This window comes from Zonotrichia albicollis, chromosome 1 (assembly GCF_047830755.1).
Source record: "Zonotrichia albicollis isolate bZonAlb1 chromosome 1, bZonAlb1.hap1, whole genome shotgun sequence".
In the NCBI taxonomy this organism is placed as follows: domain Eukaryota; kingdom Metazoa; phylum Chordata; class Aves; order Passeriformes; family Passerellidae; genus Zonotrichia; species Zonotrichia albicollis.
The window spans coordinates 145,421,295-145,441,539 of record NC_133819.1 but is presented as its reverse complement, the minus strand read 5'-3'; the positions used below and the strand labels follow the sequence as shown (position 1 = coordinate 145,441,539).

Here is a 20,245-nt window from a genome sequence, read left to right as displayed (position 1 = left end):
TCTTTAGCTTTCCACTTCCATTTTAAAGTTTTAGGATTATAACTTTGATTTATTTAAAATGGGAGGAAACTTGGAACTTGGATATTCTGTAATGAAAAATTGCATTATAATTTTGCCCTTGTTGAAGAAATGCAATTAAAAACTATTAATATTAGCATATTGTAAATTTAAGGGCTTTCTTTTTTTCATCCCTTTCAGATAAAGTGAGACCATGAAGATTTTAATTTTGTTTAGATTTAGGAATGTGTCCCTTTTGAGAGACCAAATCAGACCAGGTGATGCTGGTCTCCAGCTTTTTGAGGGTGGATATGTGTGCATGTCCAAGCTTTATGTAATATCATACGTGCCCACCCCCCAGAAAGGGAAAATAATCCTAAATCAATACATTTTTAAAATAAAATAAATTTTCTTTTTAGTCCAACAGGCAACCAGCTAAACTGAATTTATTGACCTGCCAGGTGAAGCCAAATGCTGAAGATAAGAAGTCCTTTGATCTGATATCACGTATGTAGCAGCTTTAGTACTATCTTGTGTTATTGGGGTTTCTGAAAATGTCATTGCAAGATGCTTTGTGTAGAACACAAGGCTAGAACTCAAAGTTCAGGTCTGTATCCAGACACACAGAGTGTCTCATGACTGTTCAGAGCCTCTATTTCTGATGATGAGCAAATGGATGATGTGACATAAATATTGTTTGTTTGTGACAAGCCATGAAATGCAGCATATGTGCTGCTCCCTAAGCTCAGAGATGTTTAACAGCTTTGTGAAACATGTGTTATCTGTATCCATCAGGAAAGGGGAAAGACCTTTGGCTTTATCCTGTTTTTCAGTCATTGTTCTGCTTTTTGAGTGCTATTTGAGGGAACGAGGAAGACAAAGAGACCAAATTTCTCTCTCTCTTATCCTACATTAAAATATATTTCTCTTTGTCTGAAAATTGGTAGTGCCTTTTCTTCTCAGCATTAAAGCTCCTGTGGTTCCCCTATTTCCTATTTTGGTCTTGTACAGCAGGTGTTTGTATCCAGTCTGGCTTTAAAAACTCTTTTGATGAGTCAACTTAGTGTTTTCAGACTTCACATATAGAGTATTAACCAAGTAACAGTTCCAACATTCTACATTGAAAAGGACAGTCTAGGAAACATTTGATTGTGGGAGATAATAGCCACTTCATGTCTTCATCTGTTGGTTAGTAAAACAATTTCCTTGGCTAAACTGCAGGGAAAAACTATATAAAAAGAACAAATTAATTTTGCCCTCTTCCCCTAATTATATTTCAGTTTTTGGCTTCTGAAATGTGATCCATGTGTTTATTTTTCTTTATTCTTTCAAAACTTAAGACTTTTAAAATACATAATCAAAATTTACAGTTTCATCTTCTTTTTTTTTCTTTTTTTTTTGGAATTCTTATCCATAGCTATGAATAAAGGATTAATGATGCATTTTAAGAGAAATTGCTCTTGAAGGCTTTAGCTGCCAAATAGGTTTTATACCAAGTATGTAGACAGATTGACTTTTTTCATATGCCGCCTGAGAAGATTTATTTCTTTCTTTCAGATAACAGAACTTACCACTTTCAAGCAGAAGATGAGCAGGAATACGTGGCGTAAGAATGTTTACATTTTTTCAAGTTTATTTTGTGAATAGATTTATGTAAAATCACACATAACAGTGAAAATAATTTTCACAGTTAATGCACAATTAGTGCCTACTGTCTCTTTTTTCTGCTGTTATGAATCTGTAAATGTAAACTATTTTGTTCACACTACAGAGCTCCTTTAAAACCTAGTAATGTTAAATCTGAAACTAAACCAAACCCAAATAACTAAAACCCCATTTAGATTGTTCATCCTGCCAGTACCTGATTTGTGTGGAGTGCTTGGGATGATATTAGGATTACATCAGATTATTAGGATTCAAATGAAGTATTTTTAAATTGTTCTCAAATCTTCCCTGTCAATCCCGTTCTGCAGTTACTTCTTTTCCTCTTGATCCTACCTTTTCCTTGAAAGTAAATATAATAAATAGATAAATGATCTCAATATGGCACATAGAAAATATCTACAGGCAGTACATTTTTTTTCTTCTGTAGGCCTAGAAATAAATGGCAAAGCACATCTCTGAGATTTGTACTTCAGAATCCAAGACCTTGCTACATTTAATGCATGCTTCCAATTAAATTATTTCCTTTTAAACAATCTTTCTTCCCACTGCATCAGAATTATTTCCTGAGAACTATGTAGCACTGGTGTTTGCTCCTTTGTCACCAGATGTGTGTTGTGCATGTAGCCTAATGCTCAACACCCAAAAGGGCAAGGAATGTAATTACTACTGAAGAGGACAGCAAAGGCTACCTCATTTTTTCCATTAAATATCCACATTCTAGTGGAAGACTGTGTTGCCCCATGTGTATTTTAAAGGCATAGGGGATGTTTGTAGGGTGTTTCACTTGTTTGGTGGTGTTGGGTGGCGGGGGCATTGACAGCTCAACCTTGGGAGTCATGGGTGAAATAAAAGGGCTGGAGAATTCTTTGGTGTGCAGCAATTTCCTTCTGAGCTTCCACAGCTTTATGTTGGCTCTTACAGTGCAAAGCTGACTTGCTAGTCATGATTACTGCATTCATCCTGGAACTTAATTATTCCAGTAATTTTCTTAGTCAAGAAGAAAATACTTTTATTTCTTATGAGTCATAAGTTTTTGGTACTCTGCCATAAATTAATTTTTACTGTATTAGTTGGTTTAGTAGCTGAAGTGGTTTGTTTGGGTTTTTTGTCTTCACACATGAGCAAGGTAGGGGAAAAATAAATAAGCAGTCTCCTTCTTTTGAGAGGCAGATAAATAAATTTAGTGTAGCAGGCTGCCTGTTGGACTGTTTTGAAATTCCAGGCTGGTTTTATTTCTTATTAGAAGCACTGAAATTTTGTCTATCACTCTAAAGTCATGTTTTATTTTGAGTGTGCGGCCTGCCAGGAAGGCCTGGTGACCAACTGGGCACTTCCTGATAAGCAGCACCAGTAATCCAGAGAAGTCTGTCCCTGTCCTTGTGCCTGTGGGGGAAGAGCTGCCACTGTGCTGCCTCTTGCTCTCACTCACAGCTGCCCCAGTGACAGTCCTGGACAGAGGTTCCTTCTCCCTGGGCACACACAACCAAAATAATGATTGCTCTGACAGTTTAGGTACTCATGATAAGGAAATCTATATCAACTAACAGCTGGCTCAGTTGTGTTTGTTGTAAATGCATCTAATAATTTTTTAATTGTTACTGCTCAGTTGAGTTTTATTCAAATTCTGCCTTTTTAACAAACTAATCAAATTGTAACTCTAAAAAAATTATAAACAAATGTCAGAATAAGTGTTGTTTGTCTGGGTTTAATTATTATTTTACTTTCTGTATTTGACCAAACATTGTTATAATATTAGTACAAGACACACTTGCCTCTTATTTTTAATAACATTGAATTTCACCATTAAAATTGCAGAAGAATGCCCTCTAGTGTAGGTTCTTCTCATGTAATGAGAAAGATGACTGTACCTTCATTATTGACACCATGTAAACTTTGGAGCAGATTTGTGTTCAAGACTTTCAATTTCTCTTTTATTCTTAACACTGATTTTTCAAAATTTTTAAAGCATTTTAAGCACTACTTCCTAGATGATTTTATGCACATAAAAATTAAAAGAAAATGTGCATGAAGTATATAATATGGAATGCCCATATATTAGTTCAGGCTTTGAATCTGTGTTCCAAAATTACAAACATAAATTTCTCTCTGAAATCCTTTGAAGCTAATCTTTTCATTGTTATTTCAGTGAGAAATTATGAATTTCAATCTGAAGTTCTCTTAGTTTGTTTAGATGACCATACCATTTCTGCATATTTCAGAAGACCAATGATTGCAGGACATTGTAAACATGAAATGCATTGAGGACACTGCCAATTTACAACATTTCTGCATTTAAAAAAATAAAATATTTGCAGTGGATCTAAATAATCTAAAATCACTATTTCTGAGGATTTCTTTTTTAATTTGCTCTTTTTTTCTAAATTAGCAGCACTGCTTGGTCCTTAGTGGAACTGCTTTCCGCTCTGTACTTCCACATGGAACACAGCAGCTGCTGAGAAGGGGTTTTGTTTGTTTTTAATTAAAACATTATGTGGAAGCAACAACTTGCAGAGTGATTGGGAGGGGAGGAAAAATTGTCTGAGATACCATCAAAGAGTCTTGATTTGTTGCACTCAGCTGTTGCTCCTAAAGTTTGATCTTGGCTCTTGGTATTGTTCTTCTCCTGTCATCCTTCACCCCCTGGTTGCCATGGCAGTTGTCATTTTTTGGGCTTTGCAGTCTGACTCTGGTCAGTGCTCAGAGACCTGAATTTGAAAGGCAACTAGACATCAACCCATGCACCAGGGCGCTTGTTGTTTCCTCTGTGAAGAGAAAGATGCATGCTGGAGAAAGCAGGGGTTATCATTTTCTCCAGGAAGGAGACTCTAAGAAGATTTTGGGCATCTTTTAAAGCAGTTAAATTTACAGGAGCTTAATTACCCCATTCTCTTCCACAACTTCTACTTATTTGAGGAACCTGAGAACTTGGCTTTAAAATTGTTCACCAAAGGGAAGTTAGAATTAAGACTATTTCTCTCTTCTCATTCTTACTTTTTTCAAATCTTTCATTTTTGTCTCTCACTTTTTCCCCTCCTCATTCTCTTCCACAATACAGTCCTTCCCTGTAGTCCCACTAGTATTTTGTTCCTTGCAAGATTTCTACAGTCTATAGATTAACATGTATTTGCAAATGCAGATCTTCATTGAGGTCTTTATCTTGTGCTAGATGGATATCAGTGTTGACTAACAGCAAAGAAGAAGCATTAAATATGGCATTCCGTGGAGAGCAGAGCACAGGTGAAAACAGTTTAGAGGATCTGACAAAAGCCATTATTGATGACATACAGAGATTGCCCGGCAATGAAGTCTGTTGTGATTGTGGCTCACCAGGTATCTCCATTTGTTCATGTCGTCATGCTTCATCATGCTTCTTGTTGGGAGCAAAGTAATTTCTTCAAAGAAGTGTTTGTAGAGTGCAAACTCATTTTCTAAGTGATGTTTCTCAGTCTTCAACCTGTTTTTAAAAGAACAAATATGACTTTCCTACGTTAGTTCCATTTAATTCACTAAAATATTTTTGTGTGTTGTCTGTGCTTACTTCCAGCAGTTCAAGCCCCTCTGGAGTTTGAACTGTTCTTGTTGCACTGTGTCTAGATGCTTGTTGCACTTGAATGGAAGTTGCTTGGCATCACTGATCCTGTGCATGCTACTAAGTAGAAGTGAGTAATATTTAGACAATGCTTGTGGAAAAATTGACCTGGCCAGGATCTTGCTCTGAGGCTTTATCTTGGCATGAGACTACTGGAGTTGCAGCATCGTTTTCAGAGGTGGAATAAGTAGTCTTGTGCAAAGAATGAGAGCCAGAGTTGAAATCCTATCAGATAATATCTTCAGAAGTACAGAGTTACAGGTCAGTTATGTGGCACTCAGAGCTTGAGAAGGGGCAGCTGGTCAAGCAGGACTGAGCTGGTGTGGGAGCTGGCAGCTACTGCAGCTTTCTCATCAAAGGGACACTCCAAGAAGGTGATACTCATTTTGAACTAAGTAGATTGTGTGTGTCTTGCAGATGCTTACTAATGCAGAACTGATCCAAATTTGAAATAGCTAGATAAAATTACAAACTGGGATATAATTATGTCAAATCCTGGAACCAGTTCATTCAATTATTTCGTTATGTAAAGCTATAGAAACTTCAGATTACAGTTCTCATTCATCTTTCAATTTGTAGTAAAGTTTTAAGCTTCTGTACTCCAGCTTGCTGCTTTAAAACTCTTGGCTTAATGCTTCAGCAGTTAGTATTTAAAGTCAAGGAAGTGATTAATTTGTGCACAAAGTATGTCTGAAGCTTTTTCTTTTCCTTAAAAACTGGTCATGCTTCCTATGTAGCATTCGTAGTATAAAATCTATTCTAATATTACATGCAGATCTCCTCCATGACACCATTTTAAAAGATTTTTTTTTTCCTGGACTAGCCAGCATTCCTCAAATTTTCTACAACATTCTGCTGTTTTACATACTGGAAAGCACTATGATTAATCTTTTATGAAGGACTATTTAAAGCTTAAGAAGTAAATTTTAAAACTTCAGAGGTTGTCAAATTTAGGAGATCTGTTACTTTTAAAAACAGGAATTAATTTGTACAGGAAACAAATACAAAATGTATTGAAATACATTCATGCAGTATGAATTAGTAAGTCTAAATTCAATGCCTTTGGGTCTGTTCCTAAATCTGAAATACTGCATTCCATTGGTAGCAATTTCTGGTTAAATTAGTGTTTGGAGAAAAGTATGGAATGTTCTTAGTTTATTTTCATTCTTTGAAATATTAAATAAGAAATAATTTCAGAACACATCTCTTACCACCATTGCAAACCTTTTCTTGGACTTTGATTAAATGCTTTGTGTTCCAATTGTGCAGATCCAACATGGCTTTCGACTAATTTGGGCATTTTAACCTGCATTGAGTGTTCTGGGATACACAGAGAAATGGGTGTCCATATTTCTCGAATCCAGTCTTTGGAATTAGACAAATTAGGAACGTCTGAACTCTTGGTAAGTTTCTTTAATTTCTATTGGGATTTTTTAGTCAAATGTTGACATATATGGAGGAAGCACAAAAATGTACAAGTTACTGTTAAACTTTTTCAAGGAATGTGCTTTTGCAGAATTTTTCTTCATATTTCTCTAGTTATTTTACAAGTGCATGGTTATTTATTACTATATATTATTGATGCTCTTGTCTCATTTCATGAGGTGTTGCAGAATGAGTATTGACACCCATTGCAGTTAGTACCATCAGATTTTTGCTCTCAATAGCTGATCTTGACCCAAAATCATGGCAGTCTAAAAGGTCATGTGATTTAAAACATGAAGCTAATTTGACTTGGCAATGGAGAATGACTGTAGCTAATTCTCAAAGAAAAATGTTGTAGGAATCTTAATTCGATGGATAAAGTCATGTAGTATTGAAGTTATGAAAGGAATATGATGTGAGAGTACAAAAAAAAACCAACAAAGGAAAAATATAAAAAAGTCAAAAAGAAACAGTTGCAGTAGTTTTATCTCCCTAGCTGTGTTTGGCCTGAGAGAAGACACTTGTTACAGAAATTTTGTAAAGGAAAATTGAGAGATGATGTGAGGCAGATCTGGATTTGGTTCACCTTCACCACTTTCTCTCTTCATAAAATATAGGGGGTTTTTTTGCAAAGTTACTAGTAATCTAAACAAATTTTACTAAGTGTGATCTTCAGTAGGACTGAACTTCTTTCCCAAAGCAGCTTGCTGATCAATGTACCAGCACCATTTCACTGTTCATACTGCAGGTTCCTCTTTCTGGTTTCATGTTGGAGGCAGATTGTCTTGAAATGCAAATAATTTTGTGACTGTGAAGTCTATTGTACAAGTTCTGGCATAATAGAAGCATTTTCTTTCTTTTTAATTGCTCTGTATCTGCATGTAATAATTGGACTTTAATTTTTCAGTCCTGTGTTTTCCATCTTTTATAATTTGTGTGGAAAATGCACATTAATAGTCCTCTTGTTAGGTTGCTGTTAGACCCCAAAAGTCCTCACTTTATTTATTCTTTTTCTTATCTCAGCTGGCCAAGAATGTAGGAAATACTAGTTTTAATGATATTATGGAAGGGAATTTGCCTAGTCCTTCACCTAAACCCAGTCCATCAAGTGATATGTAAGTATTGAATCTTAAAACTTTAAGTTTTCTGTGGAATTTATCTGTGATGTAAAGTGTCTTAAACAGTAACCAAGCCAGAGGAAGGCATGGATGGCTGAACTGGAGGTTTTTATTCCCTCTATGGAGCTTCTTAGAAGTTCAGTCTCCAGTCATATAGTCACATTTTACTTCCTCAGCTTCCCTGTGTAGAAAACTCTTTGTTTGGGTTTCAAGGTGCATTATTTGACTCTTGAATGGTTTTGAGTTTTGTAGTAAACCCTCAGATAATAAACTAAGTGGCACTAGCTCTACTTTTTCTCTGGTCTTAGTCTCCACAGTCAGAATAATTTTTGTATATAACAAGAAGATAGGATAAAACTGACAATGTTCCATATTTGGGGCTTGTTTGCAAGCAAGATATGCAGTGTAACAATAAATAACACACTTTTTATCAGGTAGTTTTCTTCTTCCCTTCTCAGCTTCCAAGTTAGACAAGGTGATTTTAAATTATAATCATTGACCCATTTTTCTAAAAATTTCTAAAGCAAGCTCTATTTTCACACCCCGCAGGACTGCACGTAAAGAATTTATCACTGCTAAATATGTAGATCATAAGTTCTCTAGGAAGACTTGTGCATCTGCAGCAGCTAAACTGAGTGAATTACTTGAGGCTGTCAAATCCAGGGATTTACTTGCACTAATTCAAGTCTATGCAGAGGGGGTAGAGCTAATGGAGCCACTGCTGGAGCCTGGACAGGTAAGCTCATCAGGTAAACAATTACTATTTTAAATTGTGTATTTGTAAAATGCCCAGGATCTGGGACTGCTGCTTTAGGAGATAAAACGTAAGAAATGACAAATGAAAATGATGGGATTTGTCTTTCTTTCTTTCCCTAATGTTGCATCCTTGTGGGGAGGGAAAAGAGCACTTTATGTTTCATCATCAATTGGTCTAAAGGAGTGTGAAATGCAGTAGTGATATCATACACTGTTTTGGTGCCACTACAGTGTGTTTAAAAGCACCTGTTCTGCAGTGTGTCTCTTTTAGAAAAGTCCCAAAGAATAGAGTTGATTGCCCAGGGACACCTGGTCCCACATACAGTATCATGCCTGCTTTTAAAACAGTGGCTGGAGGAACACTTTACTAAGTGTCTGCAAGTCTCTGTTTACTGTGGACAAGGAAAGAATAAATCTGATGACTTTGCAGCTTCTGATGAGACATTTACAGAAATACAATTTCTTTCAACCTGGAAGATTATTTTGTGTGTGTGTGTATCAAGATATGAGTACTTGATCTTCCTTCTGAAATCAGCAACAGTTTTTGGAAAAATCAGTCCAGGTTGACCTCAATTAGCCATGGACAAGTGTTAATCATGAGCAAAGTTGCCTGTTTTTATTGATAATAGATAATTGATGCCATGTAACCACTTGCTCAGCAATGCTTTCTCCCAACCTGGAGACATGTCAGAGGTTGTTTTCAAGAAATTGTGTGAAAATAGCTAAGTTGGCAAAGGACACAGTGGCTGTCTGTGTTCAGTATAGTCTCAGCACCTGAGCTATCACAGAGTGCTTATCATGCAAACACATTTCAAATTCTCTGACTGCAAGGTCAGCTTTCTGTATTTGTCATCCACTGCAGTTTCCACAGAATTAGCTCCTCAGTCTTCCCAGCTGTTACAAGCTGTGATATCTAGAAAGGTATGAGCCCCAACTGAAATGTGGTTTGCAGTTAGGACATTTATAGCAGCATTCTCCTCTGTAAATTCTCTGAGGTTTAATAAAATAATATTTTTTAATTATGACTTAGAATTAAAGTCCATTTAATTCTAAGTCATAAAAAAGTCCATACTTAGAATTATATATACTGTAATATGCTTTTTAAATTGTCCTTTATGATCAATAGGAGTTAATCTAACTTTAGGTTTCATTAACTTCTCATGCAACTTTTAAATGGAAATAAACAACATTTCTGTTTCTATTTCAATGCATTAATGCATATGAAATGTATAGAAAATAAAGTATTATTCAATTCAAGTTAAACAAGGAGAAGCCCTCTATTATGGGGGAAATGCCCCATGCACCAACTTTGTGCTGGGAACCACACAGCTCTGCCTAAAGAGCCCTGGAGGTCCTGATGGACACCAAGGTGAACCTGGGCCAGCAGGGTGCCCTTGTGGCAGAGGTGACAGTGGGGACACGTGGCCAGAATGTGAAGGGCAGTGATCCTTCTCTCCACTCAGCACTGGTGAGGCCACAGCTGCAGTGCTGTGCCCAGATCTGGGCACCCCACAGCAAGAATGGCTTGGACAGGCTGGAGAGAATGCAGGGAAGGGCCACAAATGTGTCCTGGAGCACCTGGAAAGGCTCAGAGATCTGGGGCTGTTCAGCTGTGAGGGGCTCAGGGACATCTCATCATTGTGTGGAAATACTGCAGGGAGGGTGGGAAGAAGATGGAGCCCAGTGGTGCCCAGTGATGGGACCAGAGACACTGGCACAGACTGGAGCACAGGAGGTGCCCTCTGAACATCAGGAAACCTTTTTGTATTGTGAGAATGACCAAACACTGGCACAGGCTGCCCAGGGATGTGGAGTCTCTGTCCTTTGAGATATTCCAGAGCCATCTGGACATGGTCCTGGGCAACTGGTCCTCAGTGGCCCTTCTTGGACAGAGAGATTGGTTTACATGACCTTCACAGATCCTTTCCAGCTTCAACTGTCCTGCCAATCTGTAAGAGTTTTAATGTATGTGGGACTGTGATTTTTGTGATGCTGTTTTTGTAGGAAATCATGTTGTGACTTTGCTTGGTGCTCACCAGGCTGTTGTAAAGCAGCAAGTACTGCAAATTTACTCAGTATTCCTTGACAGGATCCCTTTCAGTTCTGGTAACTAAAATGGTTAAAGACTCTTCAGGGTTGTTCCATCCAGCTGGAAAAAGTGAAAATTTGGTTTAGGAAAGCTGAGATCTCAGAAGTGTAATCCCATTTTCCTTTGAAGCACGTGGTGTCTTTTAGAGATAAAAAAGACAATAATCATTTTCATCATCATTTCCTAATATTTTTATTTGAAAGACTGTAAAGAGTGAATGAGATGTATCTCATAGGTTTGACACATAAGCTCTGCAGAAATAAGACAGAAATCTAACTTCCCTTTGCATGTGTTTAGGAGCCAGGTGAAACAGCACTTCATTTAGCAGTCCGGACTGCTGACCAAACCTCTCTCCATCTGGTTGACTTCCTTGTACAAAACTGGTATGGATTGCTGACTTTTCATTCAATTGTACATGACAATTGTGGGTGTTCAGAGTTATCCTGGCAGTGCCTTGGATGGTGTTTGCTTATCACTTATAATCTTTCTCCTTAGATATGTTTCAAAGAAGAATAGTTTAGTGCCTTTGAGTTGACCTTTGTGCTTCTGATCAGTAGGGAGAGGAAAAGATGTGTGCATTAAAAGCATTGAAAGCAGTTAGATAAAACTAGGATGAAAGTCAAAAGTCTGTAGTGCATGAGAGAACATTGATTTAGAGCACATGACAACATGAAGCCATGCAAACAAATAGTTCAGATACGGGGGGGGTGGCAGGTAAATGTTCCAAATACAAGACACATGCAAAGGAACTCTAAGAGTAGAAAACAAGGATCTTCCTCAGAAAATTATGAACAGATGCTAGATTGACTTTGAAAAAGGTGTTCCAATAGTTCATAAACTGTATTAAAGCTATTGAGAGCATAAACTTAGTTAGTAATTTTCAACATCTCGTTTATTGGCTGAGTTGCTCTTTGTCGTCAAGGAATGAGTTCATAGAAGTAAAAGACCTTAATGAAAAGTGTGAGTGCAAATTTTAGGAGAGTGTTATTAAAGTAACAAATGAAAAATAACATTCCAGTATTTTCAAGCTGTTTGAGATCATAATTTGAAAAATGTTTTAGGAACCCAAATTGTTATTTTCACCTTTATTAAACTATTTTTAATTTTGGGTGATTATTTACATTTTTTTTTTTTGGGTTTTTGTTATGAAGCTTCATAGTTTCTTCAGACAGCTATAACTTTGTGTGTTATAGCAGTTTCTGTCTGCTGTGTGGTTTTTTGTGGCAGTTTCAAATTTAGGAGCATCTTTACAACCCTGTGGGCTCTTACTGTCTAATATGGGTAACACTGGGGAAAGCTGTCATCTCCTGAGCTTTGCTTTCTGGTTTATGAAAATATTTGATTGTTCCCAAAATGTCAGTAACAGTTTTTGAAAAACCTGAGTTTAAAAGTTGAAAACTGAAGGAAGTACAGGTTTTAAAAACCCTCTAAGCCCTTTTGCACATCTGTGTTTTCCCCTAAGTCAATGTGTTGTCCTTATATTCCTTCTTACAACTCTTTTGCTCATTCTCACAGTTGCCCTCTTGATAGTTCCTTGACTGCATGGGATTTATTAACCTATTTTAACTGTATCAGAATTATTCAGATATTTCTATTGGGCTAATTTAGCATGTTTGAAAAAAGAATTATGGTGAAGTGGCAACTGGCATGACCTTAGAGAGGCCTGAGTCTCTGAGTTTCATGTCTTTAGTTTTTTGAAGGAGCATCTGTAGATTTTCAGTCCTTTTCAATCACAGTTCAGGTATTTCCAGTGTTCTTGGAAGAATTCTTAATAGTCTTTGAAAGCAATGTTTGATTTAATTTTTTTGTCCTACTTCATATTTGTCCAGTAATTTTTTTATTTATATGAATGCTAGATCTGAAATGAATAGCACAGCTACTATACTCTTCTTGATTATTTGTTTTTTTGTTGTTTTTTTTTTTTTAGTGGAAACCTGGACAAACAAACAGCATTGGGTAATACAGTTCTACACTACTGCAGTATATATAATAAGCCTGAGTGTTTGAAATTGCTTTTGAGGGGGAAGCCAACTATTGATTTAGGTAAGTTCATTATTTAAAACCAGGAAATACAGATTTCCTAAAATTTCTTCTCATTATTTTAGCCACTTTTGTTTATTTTTCTGTGGTAAGTAAACTTCTAAAATAAAACTGTGGTAGAAAGATGAGGACCTTGTCAACAGCAAGCATAAAGGAAACATTCAGTTAAGAAATTGAATTCTTAGAAGATAATAATGACAAAAATGTCTAATATGAAATACTAATGGCAAACCCTAAGCAGAGTTCAGAGTTCTATTTCTGACCCATTTTAAACTGCCTGGAATTTAGGTTCATTGTTTATGCTAGAACTTACATGTCTAATTCCACTCTTAGGTATGTGGGCTTTATGTGCACAGCACTTCATTCTTCTGTTGATATCAATGGCAGCTGGTGCTGTGGTTTCATCCCAGCCAACACTGCCACTGATTAGGGAGGGGAGACCATCCAGAGAACAAGAGATTATCCTAACTGAGCAGAGGTTCCATTTTCAATCAAACTTTTGGTATGCCATTATGGCAAATGAACTGGTACAGGTACAGCAGGTGTTACTCCTGTCTCACAGGTAGGTGCAAAGAGAAGCTGAAAGGCAGATGAGAGAGCTGATGCCATTTTTCCTGAGTTAGGAAGGCATCCCATGAATCCAGCTAGTTAGGCCCAGGAGTTAAATGTGATCAGCATGTCTGTAAAACATTTACATTCAATGAATTAGTGGTATAGGAGAGAAGGTTTTTAACAGCTGATGCAAACTGGATTTTATTTCTCCCTTTTTCTTTATCACCATTACTTTCCTCCACTGCCTGGTAAAGAACTACTGTATTACTGTATAAATTGAAGTTCATAGTTTAGTGGCAGAAGTGACTGCTTTCCTTTGCCTTTTTATAGGCTATTAGAATATATTCCAATATTATCACAACTCAAAGAATTTAATGTGACCATTTTTGGTAGTTACAATGGGAAAACCATCTGAACAAGTTTAAGTCCTTTATTGGTCCTTCCATTGAACTTTCTCTTAGGTAGATGCCTGAGGAGTGTTCACACCTTTTTGGTCCCTTGTTTTTTGAGGGTTTTTTTGTGGGAAAGAGGGTGTTGTGCTCTTTTGTTGTTTTTTTTGTGTGATCTCACATAGGAACTTGAGTGATCTCAGACAGACCCTGAAATAAGAGGTATATACTTAAAAGCTGTCTAGGTATTAACTTCACATAAGTACTATGTTTTCATTCCTCTTCGTATTAAACCATCTCTGATAGATCTTTCCATAAGTAAATCCTTTTTTTAGGGATCTGAATTATTTCAAAGTCACAGGCCTTTCTAGAGGACTGCTTTGTAAATTCTAGTATTCCTACCTGGCATTCTCTGTGCAACATTTCACACTGACATTATAGATCTCAGTTTGATCATTTTCAGTTCCTGATCACAGAAGTGCTTTACAATCTGGATGTGCTGTGGAGCATTCTCTGTTCCACCTCCATGGCATTTACTGATGTACTGGGAGAGTACATTTTACCTAGGGTTTATCCACAGCAGATGTGGGAGTTGTTTTTGTTTACTGAGGCTTGCTACTGAGCATCTGGGAAGTATTCCATTAGATGCTGTGCCTGAGGACCTCCCAGCAGCCTCAGATATCACCTTCTTTCTTACCAGGTGTTATTTTAAATTGTAAACCATTTTATAGCTTTGATAAAGACAAAGTTAGAAAGTTTTAAATTTATTCTTGTTCGAATATCTTCAAATTAAGGCTTCAAGCCTCTACACATTAATCAAAGTAAAATCTGCTTGGATCAACATTTAACCTTTTTTTTTTTTCTTTTTTATAAATCTTAGAATTAGTTTTCTTCTTTGAGCTATTTTACCCTGCCTGCTTGCTTCTCTTGCTTATTGAGTTAAGAGTTTTATTGGCAAAGGCATTGAGTGGAGATTGAGGTGACCAAATATCTTTGTGTTCTCTGCTAGGATGGTTGGGAGGGATTTGGGAATCGTTGCAGCAGATGCTGCTGTTCAGGAAGAACCTGATGATACATGAAATGCATGAGCGCTTGGAGTGGAATCTTAAAGAGCTGTAGCTGCTAGAGAGTAAACAGACATTTTTGATCACCTGTAGGAGTTACTGTGCTACCAGCAGTGAAATTCAATAAATTGTTTCTTACAACATCTCAAAGAATTGCTCTTTTTTGTATTGTTAATTTTGTAGTAAACCAAGCTGGAGAGACGGCTCTGGACACAGCAAAGAGACTGAAAGCTGTCCAGTGTGAGGAACTGGTAAGAACCAAGCCTGAGGGCAAAGGGGAATGTTTGCTCTAAAAATGTGATTTACTTCATATATCATTACCATTGCATCTCACACATGGTATTGCTGCCAGCTGGCTGTGTGTTGATCTGAAGGCCCTACCACAGGTGACTGTTTTCTTAGCTAAAACACAGCAGTAATTTTCTTTGTAACAGTTTAAGAAAATGATCTTTCTTCTAGTGGCAGTATTAGTTATTTTAACCAGTGGTTTTGAAGACTTAAGTAGTGGAGAGTCAGATGTGTCAATAAATACACCATTTAAGGAGATTTGGGCTTCATCACCTCAAAAGTTCTTCTTAAAGGCTTTTATATCAGGAGTACTAAACAACCACTATAATTTTAAAGCTGTCAAGACCTTTTAGGTTGGGATCTTTGTTTGTCTTTTCCTGCTATGGCTTTTTTCAGATTATTTAACAGGATAGATAGTTCAGAGATGGTGAAAGTCTTTTTATAAGGAGAATTGAAGCAACTTTAAATTACCATCCTGAAAGGAGAAAGAAGCTTAAGTGTAATGTCTGGAAGCTGAAGTATAAAAAGATGTAGAACACCAGCTTCTGTGGGACTTTGTCCCTCTACTGAGCATGATCAAAGCAAAAACCTCCTGGAATTTTGCGAATGTGTGAGGGATGTTAACAGACACCAAAAAGATTATTGGTGTTCAAGAATTAAAGGTGTTAAGGAATTTCCCAGGTACTTCTTTGAAGCATTTAGCCAGCGGTAAGGATTTTACATCAGACCAACAAGTTCGTTTGTTCTTGGCCCTCTAAGGTGCCTCCAGCTGCATTTAGTAGGCAAGTGAATTGAATAGCTGTCAAGGCATTAAAAAGCCTAAGTAGCGTGGCAGTTTCACATTTAGGACAAAACCAGGAGAATTTACAAAACACTTGCCACTTATTTCAATTTCTTCTTTTTTCTAACTTTGATGATCTGAGGATATCTACTTTTGCTCTGCAGCTGGTAGTTTTAATGCCTTTCCTGTGACAACTGAAAGTTCTTGTCATGAATTAATTATTGAATAATCAAAAGACCTTGTCCTTCACAAATCAAAGAAATTTTCCATGTTTCTGGGGATGCAAGTCAGCATTTTGCTGTGGTTGATGAGGTGGGACTGACTTCTCAGTTAATGCCATGTCTGCTGTGTAAGTAGGTGCTGTTTTTCCAGTGGTTTGAGTATTCTGTCAGCTGGATTGAGCAGATCACCTGTGCAGCACACAGTTGGGATGGATTGCTTTTTTCTCTATAGTATCCCTTTTCAAAAGTTACATGTGCCATTAATGTGGACCAACTGGCTGTGTTACAGAACAAACAGCCAAGGGGATGTTATCAGTGAGCTTATCTAGCAGTTAATCGTTTAGTTGTAGTGATCCAAATTCCATGAATACCTCACTGATTATTTCACTTAACTCTCATAGAGCATCATGCCTTTTCTCTTTTTTTTTTTTCTAATTTTTGAAGAGGAAAATATTTCTGCATTTTTTTCCAAAAGCAGTAATGAGTTAAGAGTGAAAAAGAAACATGAATGAGCACCCTGTTTGCTGTGGGCAGTAAAGAAGTACAAGATAAATAACTAGGTGTTTGCATTAAGATAGCTGTACTAAACTCATTTCTATTGCATAACTGGAGTCTTAACTGTGTAATTAAATTCAAGTGGGTTCATGAATACTTACATAACATATTGGAAATACTGTCTTTATTCCAAGTTTTATTTCAGGAAGATGGTTAAAGGCACTCCTGAATCAACTACTATCAAGGAGACTACATTTTAAAGAATGTGAAGGACTAAATAGTGATGGAAGATCTAGGCATTGAAAAGGAGAATTTATGTCCTCAGAATAACCATAAACTGCTCTACTAGGTTTTTTTGCTGATCATTGAGGTAGTTTTTTTTAAAGAATGTGAAATACATTATCTGGGCTGGCAAAGTCAAGGAATTTTGTGCTTAAGACATACTGGCCTCATCCAGGGAGAGAGAGAGGTAAAATATCTAAATGAAGAGTAAATATCTTTTCATTTGATTCGAGTACAAGGATTGTGATTTTGATGGGGCAGCAGATGTATGTACCAAAATTTATAAATAGGTTTTGCCTTTCCATTCTGGAAAGGAGGGCTCCAGATAAATTCTGCTTTTGTGCATATACCTTCTCTTCATGTCATCTTTTCAACTGCTTGTCAAACATGGCGGCTTCTGCCCATTTTGAGAAAATCTTTCCTTTTTGCCTTTTAATTGTTTTTCTGTACCTCAAACAAATGAAGGGTGTTTGTGTGATTGCCCTGGAATAATTTTAAACTTCTAAATACTCCAGTTTATTTCTTACCATTACAAAGCTAACTTAGGTAACACCAAAAGAACAGCAAGTACTTTATCAAGACTTTTTATTTCTTTCAGCTTTCTCAAGCCAAGGCAGGAAAGCTAAACCCACACGTGCACGTGGAGTACGAATGGAATCTTCGGCAGGAAGAGATCGATGAGAGTGATGATGACTTGGATGATAAGGTGAGTGGAAATTTCTGATAGAGCCTTGCAAAAAACTGTCAGCAGCTCTGCTCCCTGGAAATAAATGGTAATTAGAGACCCACTTCAGCCTTTCTTTTCTTACAGATATTTTGGGGGGAAAAAACCCTAATTCTGAGGCCTGTGTTATAGACTGCCTAAGTGCTTTTTGAATATACTTTGACAACCTAGTTATTATGGGCTGCTTCAGAAGTTTGACTTTGACAAGACATACAGTATAATATAAATCAGCAAATCTTGGCTATTTTGTTGCTTTATCTTCTTCAGAATTCTAAGCTGTTAAATTTTAGCTGGAGGAAATCCAAAGCTTACATACTTAATTTTTTTCCATAAATTAATTAAAAACCTAGTTATTCAATAAATAACTCTATTTTTCACAAACCGTGCTGTGCTATTTATTCCTGTTTTTTTTTTTTTTAAGAAGTAATGGAAAGGCAAAACTTGAGGGCATAGAATAATTGCCATCCTACAGCATGTGAAAAATTAGCCTCAGTGTCCTACTTTAGCAAGTCAGTTAATTACTGTGTGCTCTATTTCTGCAATAAATGCGAATACACCTCTCCTATTTTATATGAGTGCCGCAGAAAGAAGTGTGGACAACTTCTCATTTTCTGTGACACTTGGGACTGAAAAATTCAGAAACCAAAGTAATTTGCATGTCCTCAAGGACAGCAGAGAACAAAATAATCATCTGTATGAGGAGCCTCTGGAAGATGAGAGATGCTGTGCTGGAGATAATAACCTGAACCAGAGCTGCAGGGAAACAGATCGTGCTCCATATGCACCCATTAACGTACAGCAGGCAAAAACTAATGTGTAAAATTTCTTCAAAGAGCAATTAGATGTGTTTAAAAAGAGCTGTATCATGGATTATATTACTAGTTCAGGGACCAAATAAATCTGATCTGTCAAAAGTGTTTGCTCATCTTTACTAGGCTTCAGTGGGGTAATATACTTGATACTTGAGGATAATTGTCTAGTCTGAGTAATGTGCTGTATTCCCTGAATTGCTCTTAAATTCTAAAACTTCCCAGGCTTTTATTGGCATTTTATTTAGTATATTATTAGTGTGTATTTCCTGCTTTAACATTAATTCTAATTTTGTGTTCATGATGATTTGTTGATGATGGTACAATCATAATTTTCATTTAGAAGAGAGGACCCTTCAGGTTGAATTGCTGAAAAAGGGAGGAGTGGGGTTTATTTGTCCAACAAAGAAAAAAACTCATGTTCACTATATTATGTTCTGGTATGCTATTTTCCAAACATACTAAGTATAATTAATGTTTAGACAGCTGTATCATCTTTGTTTTTCTATTCACAGCCTAGTCCTATAAAAAAGGAAAGATCTCCAAGACCCCAAAGCTTTTGTCACTCTTCAAGCATTTCTCCCCAAGACAAACTGACTCACCCTTCATTTAGCACTCCCAGAGACAAGCAAAGACTCTCCTATGGAGCCTTTACCAACCAGATCTTTGCTTCTGCAAGCACAGACTCACCCACCTCTCCAACGTCTGATGCTCCTCCTCTTCCTCCCAGAAATGCTGGCAAAGGTAAGTCTCTCTCCAAACCACACTTGCAAGCAGTGATTTTAACACTGTTGCCCTTCCTTTAACCAAGGACATTGCAGTGTTTCAGAGTGTTCTTCTTATTGATGCAGTAGTGTGGTACAATGCGTGTTCTAAACTTAGAAGACCTGGAGACACTTTGTAATAGACTCATTCATAACACTGAACATGAATGGGTGAGGAATAAACTAATACTCTGCTAAATTAAGTCACTTAATTTTATGAGACTTGCAGCTGCAGTGGATTGTGATGGTTTGACCTAGATATCTCTAATCTTCAAGTTTGGAGGATATTTTTATGGAACAAAACTTTTTGCTGTATTATAATTTGTGCAGATCTACTTTGTAGGACAAAGAAACCTTTAATTCCTTTTTACATGTTTAATTTAGAAATTGATAAATTGTGTTTTTACAGTAGACTTGTTAGAGAAATCTTTAGTTGTGATGAGGGTTACAGTAAAGTTTAGCACTTCAGCAGTTATGCTGCTGCTCCTCTTTGTTAGCACTGCTTAATTTCTCACCTGGTAATTGACTTTGTTTAGGAAAAATGCAGAGATGGTCTCACCAATATGTGAAAGAGTAAAAGACACAGGACAGTGCTGGCATCATGGTTCAGATGCTGTGCTTAAGCACTACTGTTCCATCAGTCTTTGTCATGTACTGGCAACTTTCAAATGGATCCCTTGGCTCTCTTTTAAACAGGTTTGTTTCCCATTATGAGGCAAAGTGATTTTGCCAGGGTTTGCATTTTTCACATGAGATTTTGTAACCCTTGTTTCCCTGGGGACTCAGTTGTATTCCTTGTAACTTTACTGTGTCAACCTGATTGTTGGCATTACAAGATTCTTCTTTTTCCTTCCAGTCTCCCATCCCTTTTACATGCTCACAGTCTGCTATGGATTTTTCACTGCAAACCCAATGTGTACTGGCTTAGATGTTCCCTCATGACCTAGGATAACTTTTTTTTTTGGTCATAAACTTGCAAGACTTGGAAATTAATCATGCATCTCATTTCCTGAAGAAGGTTAATGAAGTGTCTGGTATCTGTACACATTGCTTAGTATGTTGTCAGCTTTCAACACATTTTAATGAACTTTATTTCTTTGTCAGTATATAGTGGAGCTCTCCTACAGACTTACCTAGAAAATTGTCTTTTTCTCCAGGAAGGGGAATGTTCATATTTATATTTCATTCTAAGTATGT

The 20,245-nt window shown here is 36.8% G+C and overlaps 1 protein-coding gene across 7 annotated transcripts in view; it reads left to right on the top strand.

The window, feature by feature from the left end:
* The window catches only part of ASAP1 (ArfGAP with SH3 domain, ankyrin repeat and PH domain 1), a 173,751-nt gene that overhangs the window by 129,115 nt on the left and 24,391 nt on the right, over positions 1-20,245 (top strand). For 6 of the 7 annotated variants that reach the window (XM_074556998.1, XM_026790224.2, XM_026790227.2 and 3 more), the window contains 11 exons: positions 417-504; positions 1,555-1,603; positions 4,829-4,992; positions 6,521-6,654; positions 7,700-7,791; positions 8,344-8,530; positions 10,937-11,022; positions 12,567-12,682; positions 14,868-14,935; positions 17,350-17,457; positions 18,800-19,028. In XM_074556998.1, coding sequence (XP_074413099.1) covers positions 417-504; positions 1,555-1,603; positions 4,829-4,992; positions 6,521-6,654; positions 7,700-7,791; positions 8,344-8,530; positions 10,937-11,022; positions 12,567-12,682; positions 14,868-14,935; positions 17,350-17,457; positions 18,800-19,028 — 1,321 coding nt within the window. The remainder of the gene's footprint in view (positions 1-416; positions 505-1,554; positions 1,604-4,828; positions 4,993-6,520; positions 6,655-7,699; positions 7,792-8,343; positions 8,531-10,936; positions 11,023-12,566; positions 12,683-14,867; positions 14,936-17,349; positions 17,458-18,799; positions 19,029-20,245) is intronic. The other variant, XM_026790219.2, reaches the window with a different exon arrangement.